Raw genomic sequence first — 21,774 nt, forward strand, 5'->3', positions numbered from 1 at the left:
TTCTACCGTTATAGGACTGTTATGTAAGCTGAATTTTGCAACAGTAATAACATATACAATATACATTTCATGACAATACAATATTATAGGTAGGATACCTTCAGAAATATGTTTTTTTTTTGTCAAAATACTGAAACAATGTAACAAAATATAAACAAGGTATATACAATTGTTTTCATTTTAATAGCCGGTTTATCTAGGCAGCTTATAGTTGTAATAGCAAGAACAATGTTTACAAATCTATGAGATCTATATACAACAACAACAGAACACTGCATGTGCTTGTGGTTCATATAGGTCTGCTTGATGAAACAAATCAACAGACGATGACGCCGTTTAATATTTTATAATGCGCTGGCTTCTCCTAAATCAGATGTCAGTTGAAAAGTGAAAAGCGACCACGCCTATATTTAGCATATCATTGGCTTTGTCTATATTGGAGCGATGATTTGATGGTCTGTCATTCAGCTGAAACGGAAGGTCAAGCAACGAAGGTCGATGACGACACTTTCATCTGATTAGCTAGAGCAGGACCGGTCCGAGCTGACAGTGTGACATATTACAGAGGGCAGGACTTTATTTTACATGACTTCATTACTTACTGTTCATCACAGTCAAAGTCCTGGCTATTCAAAACTCCAACACCAGCAGTTTGGTGGACACTTTTGGTCCTGACCCGCTCAGAGCGTTTATCTCTGTGGGAAGCAGTCGCAGCTGAGATTTAATGCTTATTCATTAGCCTCCCACCTCTCAAAAACACACAATAAACAAATACTCATAATGAAGGAATAGGTGCTGGCCAGTGTCCTTCATGCTCGCTGCCAAACAGAACGCAGTTTGGTGCATCCCACACTGCGGAATCAGGGCCTGTGATTTGTCCCCTTGGGACTGCCTATATTAGAATGATCTGTGTGTGCATGAATGAAATAAAAAGGAGTGTGTGTGTTTGTATGTGCACGCGTGTGTATGTGTGTGCATGTGTGTGTGTGTGTGTGTGTGTGTGTGAAAGAGAGAGAGTGAGAGAGAACACAGTGTGTGTCATATTGTTTGAATATTTGTGTGTGTGTGAGAGGGAGTGCACAGTATGTGGGCAAGACTGTGTGTGATTATGTGTATGTGTACTGTATGTATCGGTATGTATGTGTGAGTGAATAAAATCCACTGTCTCTTGGCAAGCGACGGCCCTTGATTTCCTCTGGGGAGGGTTTGTCACCATAGTAACATGTGCCTCTTGTGCAGTGCTGTGTAAAATTGGCTAATGTAGTTTAGCTTTCAGAGATGGGGAGCTACAATGGGGGGGTTGGGGGGGATGAGGCGGGAGAGAGAAAACATTCGGTTCGCCATCACCTTGTTTTGTTTGTCTCAGACTGAAACTAAATGGATATTAGAGAAAACTCAATCCAGCTTAATCCATGGCTTCATTGTTTAGAGACAAAGCATGGCGGATTGTCAGGCGTGCTGCCTTCAATGCTCATATTAAGTAGCCTGCTTCACAGTTGTTTGTGATAAAAAGCTTTTTCATAAGGGAGATTGTCAAACTAAGGACACATTGAGACACTAATATTGTAACATATAAAAATCATCAAATCTGCAATATGGAAAAATAATAAGTATGCAGAAAATGATTGTCTGTATAGCACTCAAGGCTTATTTTCTGAGGAAAAAAGAGGAGAAACTGAATTTAACCCAGTTTGTACCTTCCTAGCTTTACAGCCTGAAGGGGGGATATGTTGAACAAGAGTGGAACCTGCAATAGATGCTTTTGTCTATTTTAGCAACGTCACCATCCTGAACCAATCATCCTGTCATACATGAATATGCTGATTTTCAGCTTCTGTTCACACCCTGTTGTGTTATGAGGTCACATTGAGTATCTCTCAAGGGAAATCAATCTTTCTTTTTAGTATCCTGACAACGTCTTTAGATTTACCTAACGATAGACTTTGAAGGTAACTTTGAATTGAATTGAAAAGGTTCTGCTTTAGACAACATTTGATATTAAAAGTATCTAACCATGTCTACTGTACATTTAAAGCTTTTAAATTAATATTTACAGTTTATGTTTTTATAGAATACAGAGGCTATTTAAACATATAAACAGAGGAGTTATTACAGTTATTATGTCTGTTCTTCTGCAGCACTTGCCTTTCCGTGTCGTGTATAATTAAACTTAAACAATTTCATTGAAGTCTTTGAAGCGTAATTAATAGTTTCCTCAATCTTCTGAAATTAACAATCTATCCCACTTCATCCATGTAATTAAATACAGATTCAAACCAGTCCAATTCTTCAGTTCCTTGTCATTTCATTGCACATCAATTTAATAAAGAGAAGGAAATATCATCATTACGATGACTCTAACAGATTACACCATATTCCCGGATTTACGTGACTGTGGGGAAAACATAAAAAAAGATTAAACTAAATTCCTGACAGTGGAGATGCCAAGCATCAAGTAAACAATGCAAGATATCAGAATGCAACTGGAATGGCCCAAGCAGAAGACCAGTAGAGTCCTATTTAAGTTCAGTCCCGCAGGCAGGCCTTAGTGGCTGCCCCCCTCCTGGCAGTCTGGGCGTGGCTCAGAAGGTGAAGGCGTACACGACGCCCACGACCACGATGTTCCCGATGGTGGCGATGATGGCGATCCAGAGCCAGATGGCGTCTCTGGACATGGGCTGCGGCTCCTCCTGCTGGCCGTGGGCTGCGATGGCGGCGGCATGCACGCTGGCCGAGGAGTTGAAGAGCGAGTGGTCGGTGCTGTAGTCGTCGTTCGGGGAGTCCATGAAGGCCCCCGTCATGACCGGGATCTGGGGACCGGGAGAGGAAGTATCAAACACTGTGGGTTTCTTGCATCACAGCTATACAGGCCTTTGTGTTTGGCCTACTGTAGTTCTTGTAGAGTAATCATACCCCATTCCTATTTTCATAGTAATCACATTCACATATTCTACATGTCATTTAAGGGTTTGAAGTAATAATAATAACCATCATCATTTAGTAGACACTTTTATCCAGAGCGACTCATATAGATTACAAGTTTACATATTATCCATTTATGCAGCCGGAATATTTAATGAGGCAATTGTGGGTTAAGTACCCTGCCCAAGGGTACAGCAACAGTGCCCCAGCAGGGAATTGAACCAGCAACCTTTCAATTACAATCCTGACCACTATCCTACACTGCTGCCCTACTATGCCTTATTCATGTACTTCAAAAAAAGATATTAAGTACTGAATGTTTGCCAGTTCAGCAGCTTCAATATGGAATGTGGACCATGTTTTCAGCACTCTGTCCTCAGGCCACAGAGCGTAGGCTCTGGCCACTGCACCTCCCTGATTCCTGACACATTCCTTCTGACTTAGTGCTCCTCCTGACACACGAACAGGTAAAAAGAGGCCATGGGGTGGGTTCATTTTTCCACACCGGGGGAAGATTGTGCTCGTTGTGCTGATTTACGGTCGCAATATACACCGCGTCTGCACACGCACACACTCAAACACATGGGATACATCCATTTCATTACAGAGGGGCACACAAGCGAGCGGGAAGATGGATGAGCCATATATGTGCCCGCACACACACATCAGGAGCATCGCGTGCGCTGCGCTCCAGCTGCTCATTAAACTGCCATGTTGGCGGTGGTAATGGAATCAGTCACGATAGAGTAGGGCCGGCGCTAAGCACTTTGCTACACGAAAAAGCCGGCCTCCATCCGGCCTCCTAAATGGATTCCGCGCGGGCCGCTGGCGAACAAATAATTAGAGCTTTCTGTGGAGAAGGGAAGCGTGCCCGGAACTTCAGACGCTAACCTGGTTTCATCACCTGGATTTACAGCCACGCTTCCATGGATTTTCTGTCTCCTGAACGCCTGGAGGTGTTTCCGAGTGAATCACACGGCTCAATACCAGGCCGGCTGAACCCTGGTGAACTTCGGCTCACCCCGACTGCGGCACCCTGCCCTCTGAGGGGGGTAAAGGGTAGCTAGATAAACTGTACAGAGGCGGGAGCAGGAAATGAAACCAAGCCCACTTCTTAAAAGATCGTGTTAAAAGAAATAGCTACCCAAGGGTATTTAGATAACTGGATCAGGTGGGGGAGGGAATGGGGGGTTTCCATGGACTATATTTCCATGCTTAACTCTTCCACCTACTCCTTCCTCACCTCCAGCACAGTCACCTTAACACAAAACACAAATGTGCACACAGACACACATATGCATGCACACGTGTACATACATGCACGCAAATTCACGCATGCATGCATACACACACACACACACACACACAAACAATCAAAAGGTTCTAGTATAAGTCACTTTTTTGCTACCTGCTCATGCATTCATGACAAGCAGGCCCACTTGATAGTTCTATCTCCTAAAGGAAAGACATTTGAGCTTCTGCCAGAGGCTGTACATGAAACCATCACTAACATACATTTGAGAATTACTAAAATGCTCTGTTCTTCATCACATCTTTCCATATTAAATAAAAAAGGGTTTTGTGTTACAGACATCCATGAATAATTAATACAAACAAGCTTTTAAATAATGGATCACAGGGCTCGGCATAAAACGTTTATTGAGAGTGTTATGGGAGGCGTTTTTCACACGCTTTACGTTCGGGATGGTAACTAGTGTGCTATTCCCCATGCTATCTGGTATACATGTCTGAATTTTTTTAAGTGAGGGAGATCAATTGAAGCTTTGTGAAATATTACATTCCAGAAGCATGGCCAAAATCATACCATTTGAGCACCATACTGTAATAGACCGTGACACTTTCAGACTTGCCCTATATGCCTGTGTCAGCAGAGAGTTGTGGTTTCAGAGTGGTGTATAGTGTGTGCTCTCTCCTGACATCTCTGAGCTACAGTTTTCCCCTCACGTCTGTGTTTGCACTTGTCAGGGAAGCTGAATTTTGCCCTGTGCTTCTATCCCTATTCTCTTTCTCCATGTACCCTCTGACCTCCAAGGCTGCTGCCAGGGGAGACACCCAGCAACCAATGCTTTTTGTCTGTGGGGGGTTGGGGTGGGGGTGTTGCGGGGATGGCTGGCCCATATCCCAACCTGCGTCTGCTGTCACAGAAAAACGTTGATATTTAATGGAATCTTTTATCTGGCCTAGCTGGCTTTTGGATTGCAGCATGCCCTGGGTCTGTTTGAAACGGCATTGTGTAATTGGGTAATGGAGACAGAGGCAATATGGACAGAATGTAATATTTTCCAAACTAAATTTTAAATCTAAAGTGCTTTTCTATATATTATAAAAAACAGCTGTAAACACAGCCTCAAGCAAATGTAATATTTCCACATAGTAATAATGCATTGTTCTTGATGCTTAACAGTGTAAGGGGTGGATCTCTTATTGAATAAGTTCAGGATGAAATATGTTATTGGGCATCATTGTCATCATCGCCGTCATCGTCATCATGATCATTTTCAGCATACAGATAATCTGCAGTGCACAAAGGCTCTGTCAGCAAATGTGGCTTTGACCTTGTTCCCCTCCCATCCGTAAGCTACTGGGGACAACTGTCTGCCTTTCTCACTGTGCCACTGTCTCACTCTCTCTGTGTTTCACTGTGTCACTGTCTCACCCTCTCTCTGTCTCACTGTGTCACTATCTCACCCTCTCTCTGTCTCACTGTGTCACTGTCTCACCCTCTGTCTCACTGTGTCACTGTCTCACCCTCTCTCTGTCTCACTGTCTCACCCTCTCTCTGTCTCACTGTGTCACTGTCTCACCCTCTCTCTGTCTCACTGTCTCACCCTCTCTCTGTGTCTCACTGTCTCATCCTCTCTCTGTGTCTCACTGTCTCATCCTCTCTCTGTGTCTCACTGTGTCACTGTCTCACCCTCTGTCTCACTGTGTCACTGTCTCACCCTCTCTCTGTCTCACTGTCTCACCCTCTCTCTGTGTCTCACTGTCTCATCCTCTCTCTGTGTCTCACTGTGTCACTGTCTCACCCTCTCTCTGTCTCACTGTCTCACCCTCTCTCTGTCTCACTGTCTCACTGTCTCACCCTCTCTCTGTGTCTCACTGTCTCACTGTGTCACTGTCTCGCCCTCTCTCTGTGTCTCACTGTCTCATCCTCTCTCTGTGTCTCACTGTCTCATCCTCTCTCTGTGTCTCACTGTGTCACTGTCTCACCCTCTGTCTCACTGTGTCACTGTCTCACCCTCTCTCTGTCTCACTGTCTCACCCTCTCTCTGTGTCTCACTGTCTCATCCTCTCTCTGTGTCTCACTGTGTCACTGTCTCACCCTCTGTCTCACTGTGTCACTGTCTCACCCTCTCTCTGTCTCACTGTCTCACCCTCTCTCTGTCTCACTGTCTCACTGTCTCACCCTCTCTCTGTCTCACTGTCTCACCCTCTCTCTGTGTCTCACTGTCTCACCCTCTCTCTGTCTCTCTGTCTCACTGTCTCACCCTCTGTCTCACTGTGTCACTGTCTCACCCTCTCTCTGTGTCTCACTGTGTCACTGTCTCACCCTCTGTCTCACTGTGTCACTGTCTCACCCTCTCTCTGTCTCACTGTCTCACCCTCTCTCTGTGTCTCACTGTCTCACCCTCTCTCTGTGTCTCACTGTGTCACTGTCTCACCCTCTCTCTGTCTCACTGTCTCACCCTCTCTCTGTGTCTCACTGTCTCACCCTCTCTCTGTGTCTCACTGTGTCACTGTCTCACCCTCTGTCTCACTGTGTCACTGTCTCACCCTCTCTCTGTCTCACTGTCTCACTGTCTCACCCTCTCTCTGTGTCTCACTGTCTCACTGTGTCACTGTCTCGCCCTCTCTCTGTGTCTCACTGTGTCACCCTCTCTCTGTGTTTCACTGTGTCACTGTCTCACCCTCTGTCTCACTGTGTCACTGTCTCACCCTCTCTCTGTCTCACTGTGTCACTGTCTCACCCTCTCTCTGTCTCACTGTCTCACTGTCTTACCCTCTCTCTGTCTCACTGTGTCACTGTCTCACCCTCTCTCTGTCTCACTGTCTCACTGTCTCACCCTCTCTCTGTGTCTCACTGTGTCACTGTCTCACCCTCTCTCTGTGTCTCACTGTGTCACTGTCTCACCATCTCTATCCCATGCTGTGCATGTATCTGTGTCTCATGTGTAAAGGAAGGTACACTGTGCACTAATGACAGCCATCCCTTTCTCCCTGAGTCTCTGTGTACGCGATACACCCTCTCGGTCTCAGTAGCTGCATAAAATGAAAAATCCGATGTTGATGCCACAGTCACATCTGGCTCAGCAGAGACGTCCTGTCAGAGTGGAGTGCACCATCTTCTGGGGATTCCATCGGCAGGGAGGAACATGTGCAGTCTGCAGTTTCCCTTCCCGTGACCGCCCCCCCTGAGCCCTCCTGTCCTCCTGTCTCATCTGCACATGGCTCCAACAGCGAGGCGGCTCGTCAGCATTTCCCCTGCCCAGCTCCTCATCTCTATCTCTCTCCCTCTCTCTCTCTCTCTCTCTCTCTCTCTCTCTCTCTCTGACCCGCCCCTGTTCTGAACGTGCGCCTCTCGTCCTCTGTTACCGTGGTAATGCGGAGAACTGGCAACCTTCGGTCTCTGAGGTCAGAGTGACATACATTCCTGAGCTGACTTTTACTGTTCTCCCTCTGGCATACACAACACCTTTACTGTTCACTGTCTGATATGTGCGGCACTGTCACTCTCAAAGCTAAAGTCAAACATACAACATATGGGATTTCCCCAGTCAGGGGAGTTTAGATTTGGAGTTCCAGCTGAACTGTCCTCTTTAATAGAACATCAGTCAGTCTTCCTATTGGCTTCATTACATTGCTTTCACCATTTTTATTCTGCAACACTTCACTTGGGCAGCTACGTTTTTGCACTGTTGATCACAGATGATTATAATGACATAAATGATGATGATGATTATAATGATGATCATGGTGATTGAAACACTTGAGCTATTTTTAATGTATTACAGTATTCTCCAAATATGACTGTAGACTCCTGACACCTTCTTCAAGAAATGACAAGATATAGTATGAGGGGTATGAGAACAGCCTGAAAGCTGTAATTCACACAAGTACACATGCTCTAGTTCACTAAGCAGAATTAATTAGATAAAGATAAATTTCACAGTGACACTAGCACGCATTGTTATTCAGTGAGTTTTGAAGGCAGAGGATAGCTTAGCATTGTGCGCAGTGGAAGCAGTAAGCACTCTTGACCAGGCTTGTCACAGTGATGGGCACACTGACAACCATGAGTAAGATCAAGTGCCTATCTGGGCTGAATGTCCTTTACTTAGCATTAAACTTCTTAAGTTATTATATTCTTTGATGTCGTGGATCTTTTTATTTTAAAACGTAATGGTGTCACTCAAACATTTATGAATGTCACTTATTTGATTTCAAAGAACCATGTTCAAACAGATTCTTATCGTCTGCATTAGTACCAGAGCTGATACTCAGTGAGACTCCATGGTGGCACCGAGTTGAACCATGCACCATGTCTGAGGCATTCAGGAGAGCAATGAGGGGCCTTTTCACATTTCCCCAGCATTGAAGGTGTCACGGTCACGCTTGACTCCTCCTTATTGCAGGTGGTGTTTCAATTTTAGCCAAGTAATTACTGTAACTCCTCCAAAATTTAATTACCAAAGTAGTCAGTAGATAAGCTGGGTGGGATTGCTATTGCTGTTTCTGGAGGCAGAACACCCCTCCAGATTCCAAGCAGAGATGGCAAGCTATTTTTTTCCCACCATCCGATTCTGTCAGATGCATCCCCCTGCTGTTGTTTCCCAGGGCTTTGGAGTACAAAACGCTGTACTAATCGCCACTCGATGACTGCCTAATGTTGCCATGCTTCTCAAATATTTAAAACTTCCCCTCTCAGGCTCTGAGTGTACTCTTTCCTGGTCATTCCTGTAGTCTCAGGATCTGACATTAACATGGTGGAGCTTACAGAGGGGGGAAAAGAGATGCATCACTTCCTCTGAGGGTCTCGAACCGCTCTCCACCTGAGTGCAGGGTGAGAGCAGCTGTCAAAACTCCTGTGTGCATCCTGGAGATGGAATTCCTCCTAAGGGGAAGGGATTATGGGATTTTTTTTTTTTTTTAGAACCGTATGTCTCTCTGCATCTGCTGTTCAGCAGTGGCGGGCTACAGTATGTCTTCTGACCACATGTAAGTCATAGGTACTGGGTGTTACATGTCATCCTGTCTCTTGTGTGGGAATGCTGTTTCCACAGAACAAAATACCAGGGTGAGAATGAACTGTTTAATATGAGCCAATATCCACTGGCAATTCATTCCCCATGAACTAGACATATACAGTGCAATAACCTTTAGTGCTATTTAATGATGAATGTGTACAACAAAAAAATATTTGGTTAGTCCAGCTAACCAAGTAGTTGTAACTAGTGCACAAAAATAATAAAGATGTGATCAAATACTTGGCTATTTTTAACCCACAGACAGCTTGCCTTATTTGTAATTCCTGGCTTTATCTTCTTGGGCTGGTAAAAAGCCGAAATTATGAAAAAGGTATGGAATCTCAAAAGAGCAATGAAGTGAAATTGAATTGCACAATGAGAAGATAAGCAGGGTCTGCCTCTGATAAATACGAACGTCTCCCGCAGAAGATAACCCATTTGGAGACGAGTTGCACTGTGGATGTGTGTGTGTGTATGTGTGTGTGTGTGTATGTGTGTGTGCGTGTGTGTGTGTGTGTGTGTGTGTGCATGTGTGTGCGCGCGTGTGTGTATGTGCATGTGCGTGAGAGGAGCTTACTGCCATGGGGATTAGGCTTTGTAGGGCTGCTCTGTTGCATATCCCACTAAATATTTATGGGACATTTCAAAGCGGAAGAAAGTGGTTTGATTTATTGTCATAATTCTCTGGGCGTGAGTAACATCAATACATCTCAGATGTGATAGTGTCTGCATCTAAAATGGATCTCACTGAAGCGGCATGCCTGGACCTGCCCGAATGGGTCAGAACCCCCTATCCTACTCGGGCTGCTTCTTGATGTGTTTGGGAACTGTCTCACTCTCTCTCACTGTTCTCACTGTTCAGGAATCACATACCAGTAACACCAACAGGTCTGATGTGCAGAGAGAAATTACTCTCTGACTGACCTGTAAGCAGTACTAATCATAGTTCAGCATCGACCCAGAAGCAGCTCTAGGAGCTCAGTACTGATACAGAATCATCTTTTACATAGTTAATTATTTACCTTGTGTCACAGAATTTGCTCTGAAAGGTCCTCTAGAGTACTGATATAAAATCAGCTCTGAATACTCTGAATAGACTGACCCAGAATAACTTTTAACAGTTCAATACTGAAAATAAAATCAGCTCTGAGAGTTGTGTGTTGACTCTGTATCACGGAATGAGTTCTGAGAGCTCATCTACAGCACTAGTGAAAAATCAGCTCTGACAATTCCGAATTGACCTAGAATCAGCTTTGAAAGTTCAATACTGGACCCAAAATCATCTCTGAGCACTCACCACTGACCAAGAATCAGTTCTGAGAGTCTAATAACATACCTAAAGTCAGATCTGAGAGTTCAGGACTGACCCAGAATCAGCTCTAAGAGGTCTTCTGCCCTTGACCTCCTTTCCAAATGCATGTGAGACTGGGTCCCAGCAAGGGTGTGAAGGAGTGGTTTGCACATTCAGGCTGACTAGCAGCTGTGAGGAGCGGCTGTCAGCACTCCCAATCTTGAGGGATCACCAAATATATCACCTCAGATGAGTCTGAACCGAGGCAATGTGTTCCCTTTAAAAAATAATGGACGATAAAAATTACTACGCTTATCACAGCGTTCTGGTCTTTAATTTTCCATGTAATGATAAAATAAGAATTACATTTTAGATCAGAGCCTTTTAAATTAGACAGATGATTAAAAAAAACTTTCCACAAAGGAAACTTTAAAGAGAATGTGACAGTAATTAAAAAAGCACTTCCGTATGGAAAATTGATGCGATTGCTTCAGAATGTTTGGACAGGAAAATTAATCTGCATATTAATTAGCACCAACTTTAATGCATTTCCACAATCATAATTTATTCAAGCGATTTGAAGCCTGATGACTTATGCATGATAAATACTAGAAAAACACTGAACGGATCAGGACACTTCTATAGGCGAATGTTCTTTGATTATCAAAGGATGTTTTCAAAAGGAACACCTTCGCCTTCATACAGTCTCCCACCCCACCCCCCATTACAAAGTCCTGATATATAGCATTTTCTTGCTATTTTGCTTGAATTATTAATGAGAGCCTGTGGGGCTTATTTGTGAAAACAACTGCTGCACTACCTGCCCACAGTGGATGTATAAATCTCCCCTTTGGGAAGTGATCGCTCACATACAGCCCTGCAGTAGCATGAGGGCTGCTTTCTGAAGGGAAGTGACTGAGGAGACCACCTCTGTCTCTGTTCAGAGGGAGGAAGAGGCAGAGGCAGATCTCTCTGTGTGGCAGGCAGAAGGTGCTGAGAATAACACGGAACTGGGAAAATGGGCAACAACTTTTGGTTCCAGCCCTCCGTCGCACAGCAGGGATTCAACATGGTGTCGCCCGGGCGAGTGAAACCGGGCACTCAGGCCTTGCGTCATCCCTGTCCCTTCACTGTCCGCACGTCTGTGTGCGGGGGTACCTACCATGAGTGCTCTGAGAGAACACAGAGGGTGGAACGGGAAACAGTGCCCACCCCCCACCCACACACATGTGCGTGCTCTCCTGTGTGTCGTATGAGTAGGACATCTTCCCCCCTGGCTACGGTGAGTGACAAAAACACAGCGTCCTCCCCCACAGTGCCGAGCGGTTTCCCTCCCACTCTCCAGTTTTATTGAGAGCGCTTTACATCACATTGGACAAGCGCTCCTATTTCCATAACAGCTGGGGGGCACCTGGACCCATCACACACACACACACACACACACACACACACACACACACACACACACACACACACACATATGCACATCTCGAGCCTCAGTTTTATCTGCACAGATATTCCCAGAGAGATTGGTGAGAAATGTGTGGAAAAACCTTCAGATATTTTCCAGGATAACATGGCTGTTATTTCAGTATCAAATATGCTCATAATGCCAGACACCTAAATCATTCAAGGTCCTTGATAATTCTAATTATGGCACATCAGATATTCAGTTAATAACATCAGGACTGCTGCTCCTTTCACAGTCATAATGTACCAGAGGCTGCCCTACTTTCAGTTATCAGGGTATCATATTAACAATGATGATAATGAATTTTATTTATAGTGCACATTTTGCGTGCCTCAGGTACATGCAACTGTCAAAAACACACACACACAAAACAGAAAACATAGTTCACACTAGTTATGTTGTAAAAAATAATAAAACTAATTATATACATCAGTGAGATTACAGCATCAGCAATACTCCTTCACAGCTGCTCTAGAAAACAGCTGCAAAAGAAATGTTTTCAGTTGCGCTTTAAAACTGTCCAGGGTCACTGAATCTCTAATTGGACCTGGCAGCACATTCCACATCCTAGGTGCAGGACAAAAGGTTTATGTTTCCCTATAGATTTAAGCTGACAGCTGGGCTGCTCTGCATACTCTTACCTGTGTTTCATTGCTCTGACCCCGAGTCCTTACTCTCATCACTCTGAGTCCTGTGAGCTCCTCTCTGACTGATCACACTGACTCAGAGTCCTGCGTACTCCCCTCTCTAATTGCTCTGGCTCTAAGCCCTTTGACGTCTTGTCTATCTCTCTGCCTCGCTCCCTTTCATATTACTCCAAGTCCTCTCTCTCACTGCTGTGACTCACAGTCCTCACTCGCTTCTCTCTCTGTCTCTGTGTCACTCTGGCATTACCCTGACTCCATCAGTGCTCTTAGCAGAAGCAGTACGAGTCAGCTCTTTCTGAGAGATATTTGAGCAGATGCACAGTCTGTTTGCTGGTGCCAGCAAGGATTGGTCTGTGGGTCGGAGTTCACGATGTCTGAGAACGTTAGCTGTCATTACATATCCACACTGCCAGTCCAGCTCGCTCCTCCCATGGTGCATTGCTGTTGGGCTTTTTCAGTGTTTTCCCAAAGGTAATCCTGCCTTCATATCAGATTTTTCACAGAGCACTGTCTGCCTCTACAAAGCTTTCTGCTGAAGTGAAATGGAAGCCAAAGCCGTTGCATTTTAATCTCTCCCTTCCTCTCACTTCATGGCTGACAGAAACTGACAACACATGAGCCAAAACTATCAATAGAGATGAAAAGTGTTATGTGGCTAAAATGTACAGTATCTAAGTGGACGCGTGCATTAAAGTGCAACAAAGCTTAACATTTAATAACAAATTTAAACCTGTGTGCAATTTATGCAGATACAGAATCAGATTACTGATAAAGAAAAAGCTACAGCTAAAGCCAAATGATGTGTATGCTTAAAGAAAAAGCATTCAAAAATGGGGCTGCATAGATCCCAAAATGAGTGGTGTTATACAATATAAGTGATGTCATCATCATTATCAATGATTTCTACAAATCATAATATTTTGGTATAAAGATCAATGTCATCTGATTGGTTCGTACAGGTCAGTGATGAATAAGAATAAGAAACGGTATTTGTGTAACAGTTGTATTTTTACATGCAAACTGAGGAAGAATTTCATAGTGAAATCAAAAGAAACAAATAAAGACAAGCCATTTACCTTACAATACAAAGATTCTCATTAGATCTCAGAGCCAGACTGCAATGGTAGTGTATTAATAGGTCTGTAATGTATTCTGGTGCTAAATCATTTGATGTTTTAAAAAGCAAGTAAAACAATCTTAAAATCAATTCAATGATTCACAGGCAACCAATGCAAAGATTCAAGGACAGTGGTAATGTGTTCTGTCCTCTTGATTTGAGTCATTTTTTGGAGTGTGGAGCATTACAGTCGTCTAATCTACTTGGACCAAAAGCATGCATTAACCTTTTGGCATCGGTCCGTGAGATGAATGACCTTGCTCTGGCAGCATTTCTCAAATGGAAGGCGGTCACTCTGGTTACATTTTGTATGAAAGAGTAAAAGCACAAGTCAGCACCTAGAGTGTCCCCTAAACTCTTAACATCCGGGCTACTGTTACGAATTTAACTTTAAAACAAACAATCTGAGATCTTTTTTTCTATTTGAACCTTAAGGACTTAAGTCCTATATTGGTTAAACTCAAGAAAATACCCAAAAAATCTAAAATGTTATATCACTGACACATAGCTCCAGCCATTATAGGGTTCTCGAAGCCATATTCCTCCATCTCTAGTAAAATCCTTTTCCAAATCAATGAGCAGGGCAGACACATGTGTGTTTACATGTGTGTATATGCATTTGTGGGGTTGGGGGGGTGGGGTAGAATGCTGGGAAGGGGATTATGAGCTGAAATCCCCGGTGGGTCAGAATCTCTGACCTTATTCTGTTCAAAGAGGTGAACATATGTGCAAATCACAATATGCAGACGTTCCCAAGGTAAAGACATCTGTGCCCTCATCAATTGCCAAGCAGACCAATTCATGTCACAATGAGACCAAACTTTTCCCAAATGCAGATCACCTGGGCTGGGGGCTGTCAATCTATGATTTCACTCTGCAATGTATGATTGGCTCTTGTTTACTGTTTTTTTTCCTCTGTTGGGATGTCTCTTGTAGAGTTCCATTTGGGATGATGTAGCTGGGATGTTTTATAAAAGTCACTGCTATTAAGGAAAATACGCAGATGTGTTACACAACATTATGCAACTTCCTCTATATCCAGGGGAAAGCCATATGACCTACACCAGTAATGATGCAAAATAACTGTAATAAAAATCCTAACTATTTCTGACAGGGTTTTCTGTCCCGGGGTGGAAATACATCTCGGATCAACTGTGCCGGCCCTTCTCGTAGCCTAGCAACACGAGTGAGGAGGGAGTGACCTCATATGCCAGGGACGTGGGGGAAAGAGAATGGCCATGACCTGTGGGCCACAGCGGTTGAAGCCAAAGTTCTGCAAACATTTCAGATGAAAATCGAGCACAATATAAACATTTAATGGCGCAAAAGACCCTGGTGAGTCCAAGGTCAGTCGTCTGTTGTGCTGGCTCACAATTTCCTGAGAGAAAGAGAACATGAAAAAAAAATCCTCAACTTTTTTTTTGAAATTTCTATCAATTTCATCATTTCTAACACTAACACTGAAAACTCACCAAGGATCAATGAGAAACCAAAATCCAGGGAAAGTGTTTGGTTGGACTAACAAAGTATTTACTCACAGCCCTAGAAGGAATATTGACTTGGTGTGTCCTCAGGGCATTCAACCGAAGACTTTACCTGGATTTTACTTTCAAATGCTTATCGATTTCCCAGAAGATGTAACACTTAACTTCAAATTTCAAAAGCAAACCAATTACATATGTTAAAAGTGCAATACATGATTTAATTAAGTAAATAAAAGTGTTTTTCCTATTGGCTGTGATTCCTTTGTTGGCCTTCTCGCCATCTAGTGGTAGACACTATTAATATGGTAGCTGCCTACTCAGTCAGCCTGTGAGCGAACACTACTGTCTCCAGGGTTGCTTAACTCCACAGCCAAAAAAAACGTTTCAGCGAACACCCCGTGTGCCCTTTAAACAGAACACCAACCTCCCCATTTTCCTCACATGCCTAGAACTGCCAGCAGCAAGGAGTCAAAGAAATGACACTTAAAATGAGATCTTAGAAGCAGAGACCAGCCCAGCAGGGATTAGGGGTGATGAGAGATATCCTTTCTTTCCTCGGCAGCAGGTTGCTCATGCACAAGGGTCCATTGCTTTTACCACACAATGCTTTCCTAGAGTTTCTGCCTCAAACCGACTGGCCAGGAACTGACTTTTATCTTCTTATGTTAACAGTGAGGGCTTGGTTGCTGAACCCCTCAGAATACGAGTACAGTTTTCCCTTGAAAAAAAAGGCAGTTAAATAAGCAATGGAACATAGATTTATAGGTTATCAATATCCAGAAATAATAAATGTTTGTATATTTAAATGCATTTCTCAGGTATGACAATATATTTTTATATTTAGATGTACCAGGCATGTCATTCATAAAGTGCTGTTTGTCACAGCACAGCTGAATGGCCTACAAATGGACAAAACCAGAAAAGCAAGTAAAAACTCCACTAAAAAATAAATTACATTTTAGCCAGTTTTAATTTAAGTCATGTGGTAATTTGATCTGACAGTATGTTTTCAGGACCATGAAACATGTTATCATTTTCTGATTAACAATATTTTATCTCATGTCTACTATGAAGTATAGCATAAATATCCAGCAACAGAACAAAGAGAAAGGCAAGAGGAACATCATAATGCTGCTTTATGGGCAACAGTTTAGAATGCCTTGTGCACATCCTCTTATCATTATATTATGTAGAAGAGGTAAGATACCATTGGTGTTCACTGTCAGCCCATCTAGATGAAATACAGAGCAGTTTATCTGTGGAGTGATTGCCCCGAGGTGATGCCTGTGAACAAACTGAGATTGTGTGGAACAGCCTTTTTGGCCAGGGCAAGCGAAACAGCACACACACACTATGGATAAATGAAATAAATCTTTATCAGCTTCCTCTCACAGGGACACTGAGTGAAAAACAGTAAAGAAAAAACAATCAAAGACATGGGATACCAATATCTCACTCCCCAGCCACTTTCTTGTTGTAAATCTGAATTTTGAGTTGTGAAAGAATCAATGGTGGCATTTTTATAAATGTTGTGAATGTTGATCATCTCAACCTGTATTGCCATAAAGTGGGAACTGCCTCAACATCAATGCACTGGCTGGTCATCAACAGTTACAGATTGATTTTCAGATACAGTATTCCCTGTGTTTAAATAGCTTCATTGTAGAATTCTTTTCAGCTTTTCTGTTCTTTCTGCTAAGTCAAAAAGGTTCAGGTAGAAATTTGCATGGGTATTTTTCAGGGCATGTCCAGCAAATAATCTTCTGTGCCTTTCTGTCAATAGAGGACTCTGCAGATAGTTCAGGGTCAAAGTAGACTTTGCCTGATCTTCAGGTATGACAAAACTCTAATCTACAGCACGGACACCACTGGCCTTTGTCACAGACCCACGCCCCCACTGATACACTGACACACAGGCCCACCACAACACATTGACCCATGCCCATCTTAACACACTGACCCACCTCCAGTCTCTGTCATGGCATTACAGTCAGACACACACATATTAATGTACACAGTAATAAAAACTAATGACCAGCAAGGGGAGAAGCCATAGAATACAATACTTTTCCAGTTGAACCTCAGATAATGTGGATCAGTCCTGCTACATCTCACTCTCTTAATAAATACTGCACTTTTACAGCAATTACATTACATTACCTTGCAATACAGGCTTCTGTAAAAACCAGCTATCAAAAGCCAGAAAAGATACAGTACATTTGTAAGAACAAAAGTCTGTTAAGTTAAGTTAAGTTAAGTCTGAAAGAATGAATTGCTGAACATGAAATCCGAACATGAAATTTAATTAGAGACTGTCTGCTGTGCTGCGGTAATGTAATGACAGGTTCTGTGAGACTTTGTTAAAAGCTTCATAACTCTTTCGTGGACAAAGAGAGAAAAAGTACTGGTGACAAAAATGGCCCCGGCAGTACAGGATTCAGAAATTCAATTAAAGGCGAAGAGAATGTCACTGTTGCTGCCCGGACATGACCGGAGCAGTAAGCAGACTAATGGACATCTAAACCACCATCATAACTATAGTCAGTGAACGAAATCTCCATATGCATCCAGCCAAAAGGAACATGACTGATACCAAGGATCCAGAGTTCATTTAGGAATGAATTAAGCGTTGATTCAAAAAAGGCTGTCAAACATATCTTACAGAGAACACCTGAGTAAACTGATAAGAGAACTACTCCTGAAAATATGCACTGAAATTGAGTTCACGGCACCGAAGCCCTCATTTACAGAATTGAGAGATGCTCATAAAAGGCATCAACCAAATGGATGCAGTCAACATGTGAACCGCGATGCTTAATGCTGCTGCATGGATTGCAATCTTTTCCTTGTGAACCTGGACCAAAGCTGCTTTCACTGTAAATTAAACGTGCACGCAGATGCGTTTGGGTGGGGCATTTCCCTCTGACCGCAATCTCAGGTGACTAAGAGGGGCCATGCAGTGATAAGGGGTGCAGCTTTGATGCCTGTGAGGAGAGAAACCCCCTCCCATCTGTGAGAGAGAGCTGGGCCAACCTTGTCCTTGTGCCGTTTGCTGTGGTCTGGTGATCCCTCTTGACCTCTAGACTGGGTTGGACGCCCTTGAGCGTGAAACGTGAACGTGACAGCGTGTACTGGTAATCATGTAATGGTGGCGGCTTCCTCATTCGCGTCGGTGTGAGACACTGCCAGGGGCAGGCCTACGGTGATGGCAGGCGCTGGCGGCGACTAATGGAGCGTTGCCGGTCTCCAAATACCCGCTGCGTGCCTCTGAACAGCTGCCGGCGGCTCGGAGAAGCTCGCCATTGGACATGAATGAGGCCGTTTTGAATGAGCCGGTGCGTCACGCGGAGACTCGCTGCTTGAGCTGTCGGGCGAAATGCCATACAGTTCCCATGGCAAAGGAATAACACCAATATGTCAACACTGGACGTGCAGCCATAGGTCAGTCAGCAGGGGGAGCTATACCCGGGCTGGGAAAGCTGGAAAATAAGCCACTGCGGTACATTTTGTGGCAGCTTTACCAACCTGGCTGCTTAGATGTATCCCCACATTCTGTAGTCATAAAAAGTAGGTAGCCATAATATTTAGGTGTTAAACAGGAATGGATAATATAAGCCCATTCTATAAGGTAAAGCCATACCTAAATCTGACATGTCCTCTGCTGGGGCAGAAGTAATAGCCAATGAAAATGTGAACACTTAGCAGGACCATTTAGGGAGATGTGTATGTGAAACCCACATATCAAATTTATTTCTCTCCAAACTTCTTTTTAGTTTTCTTTGTGTAGCATTTCATTCTGTTTTGAAATGATGAACTTGTTGCTGACGGTATGGTCATGAAGAATTTGCTACCTTCTTTATGGTGTCGCTTAGCAGTCAGAGTGCTACCTGTGGAAAGGCTCTTCTCCATGTTTTGTATTGGTAGGCAATAAAGGCAGGCTTACATTGATGACCAAAGGAGAAGGATTGGGTTCTGGCTGAGAAGACACTGTTCAGTGTTCAGTCATGCATTTACCACTCGATACATATGGCGAAACACAAAATCTTGATTTATGCCCAGAGTTGCACTTACTCACACCTACGGAAACCCCACTGAAATAGAGGGGAGAAAATTTTGGATGCCTCTGCTTACAGGGATGATGGTCAAGTAAAGTCCACTCTCCTCTAAGGTCAAACATCAGGTGCTTTTGTGTCGATCGCCCAGAGACAGCAGGGAGCAAAAATGAGATGGTCCTCATGGCACCAGTGCCAGGTGACTGAGACTGACCACCTGCCAAACATGCAACGGACAAGCAAGGTTTTGCCATAAAATGTTCCGGAGACTACACTCATCTCCATTTCCCACTAACTCAAGGGGAGGGAGGGAAAGAGAATTACAATGGAGTGTCCCTGTGCCTCCCCCAGACAGCAGCCAGGTGCTCTGTGAAATGCATGTATGCCCTCTGTTTAGTCATTTAGGAGGAGACACATGAACTGAAAAAAAGAAATGTTAAGAAAACAACCTGAAAACTTGTTCTACAGACAGTGCCAGGTCGCTACAGGCAGACATTTAAGGTATCTGTAACCTCCATCATTAAATAAGATTATTACCTTATTTTAAATTATTGTTGTCTGGTGAGGAGGGTATTAGCTTTAATTACATTTTTCTTACTGAATCATAAAGCTATGTTGTATCTATTACCAAAGGCAAGTTGGTCGTAATAGCTATTGATCTTATGCAATTACATACTGATTACATATAGATCTCATATAATCCAGTTTAATTACTGTAATTACTTTACCTACAGACAGTAGTCCCAAGAGCTGTCTCAGTAACATACAAAAGTATGCTTGCATGAACTAAATAATATAAGTACTAAATGTCACTGTTTAAGCCAAACATAGGCAAATCTAACATTAACCTCTGCTTTCAGCAAAGAGGAATTTTCTTTTTTATCTCCTAAATAGAATTCCTTTCACAATGAAGCCTTCTCAACAACAAAAACAAAAAAAACTATGACTTGGCACAAATAACCTAGCCAGAATGGTGTGCTTCCACATGATGGTATTTTATTGCCATCGGTAAGTGGATGAAGAAAGCCTGGTGTCATGCTATTGCCTGTGATGAAATATTTATCCATTAAACAACGGAATAAGATGGAGAAGGAGGATTAGGCTCACGGAACACTGCATGTGCATCACGCTGTTTCAGATAAAAGTTTTTGGGTCAAGTTTACATGCAGAATGAAGGCATTCTGCAAAGTGAACTGTGGTAGAGGAGCACTTGTCAAAACGGCAGCAACTGAAATGAATGCTGTAGACTACCTTTTGCATGTCCAAGCTTTTATTCTTGGAAAAGAATTGCTCTTAAAATTTTTTCCCTGGTTACTCATGACTCCTTTGGCATCATTTATTCATATTACAAATTAGTGTGCAGACTGCAACATAACACCAATCAAAACAACTAGCATACAGGTTTTGTAGAACATAACACAAGGGATATAACACATTTATACAACATACAACCAGCTTTCTCTTAGCTTCTTAAGACTGAGGAATAACAGGTTTTCAACTTTTTAGTCAATAGCAAACCTTTGTTCCCAATAACCTAAAAGTTCAGATATAGCATGTGAACAACTTGTTTAATAGGCTTTTAAGAAGGAAGGATGATATCGGAACAACAATGACATCAGGAGTAAAAATATCCTCTTGGCTTACCTGCGCAGCCATAAAGGAGAGATCCATTATGTTATGTGCTTCAGGCCGATACACCCAGTGAGAAACTTAAAAAAGGGTGACTTATCGTCTAATTTCCCAAAAGAACATTTGTTGTTTCCTGCCTTCAGCGCGTTCTCATTTTGAGGCTGGAATCATGCCTTTCCGCGTGCATGGAGTTGAGCTCTATACCATGTTAACAGATGGCACTCTGATCGGGAGAGAGAGAGAGTGAGAGAGCGAGGGCGTGTGTTTGTGTGTGAGTGAGAGAGAGAGGGAGAGGGAGATGGAGGGAGGGAGAAAGGCAGACAGGATCTGCGATGATGGAACAAGCTGAAGATGCCTGCCGCTCTCTCTCTCCTCTCTCTCGCTCACTCCCTCCCACTCTCTCTCCCACTCCCTCCCCCTCCCCCAGATTGGTACCGAGACACAATGCTTTTTCCCGAGTGCCTGAAATTATGAACGGTATGGTCCTCTCCTTTGTGGTTACGCACCCAGTGCTGTTTGTTTCCTTTCTACTTGTTTGTTGTATTAAATTGATGACAGCTCGTTAGCTTTTAATCATCAGTGTGTACCTTTCTGTAAGGTTTCATCATGCCCTTAATGATGTAGCCTCAGCTGGGCAGTTATGACAGGTCCTAATTGAATTGCCTCTTCAGTGCACAGCAGACAGAGAGGAGCGAGAGTTAAAAACCATGTGTAATATTTAATGAGGATGGGTCTTTGCCGAGGTGATTTATCATGCTCCGAGCACCGATGATAAATACAGAATGTGCTGGGTGATTAATGACACTTTGCTAAACTGGTCAATATTTAATACTTCCGGTCTATTCCCAGATCCATGGTGCCGTCCTTTGACACATTGTCCTGAGCATGCATAAAT

General features: G+C 43.3%; 1 protein-coding gene across 1 annotated transcript; it reads right to left on the minus strand.

Moving 5' to 3' along the window:
* Positions 1-2,140: 2,140 nt before the first annotated feature.
* On the minus strand, positions 2,141-21,229 carry LOC118792683 (uncharacterized protein C14orf132-like). The gene is made up of 2 exons (XM_036550583.1): positions 20,895-21,229; positions 2,141-2,810 (listed from the first exon to the last, which is right to left on the minus strand). The coding sequence occupies exons 1-2, from the start codon at positions 20,919-20,921 to the stop codon at positions 2,583-2,585; spliced, it is 255 nt and encodes an 84-aa protein (XP_036406476.1). The 5' UTR covers positions 20,922-21,229; the 3' UTR covers positions 2,141-2,582.
* Positions 21,230-21,774: the final 545 nt, after the last annotated feature.

Source organism: Megalops cyprinoides, chromosome 17 (genome assembly GCF_013368585.1).
Source record: "Megalops cyprinoides isolate fMegCyp1 chromosome 17, fMegCyp1.pri, whole genome shotgun sequence".
Taxonomy (NCBI): Eukaryota; Metazoa; Chordata; class Actinopteri; order Elopiformes; family Megalopidae; genus Megalops; species Megalops cyprinoides.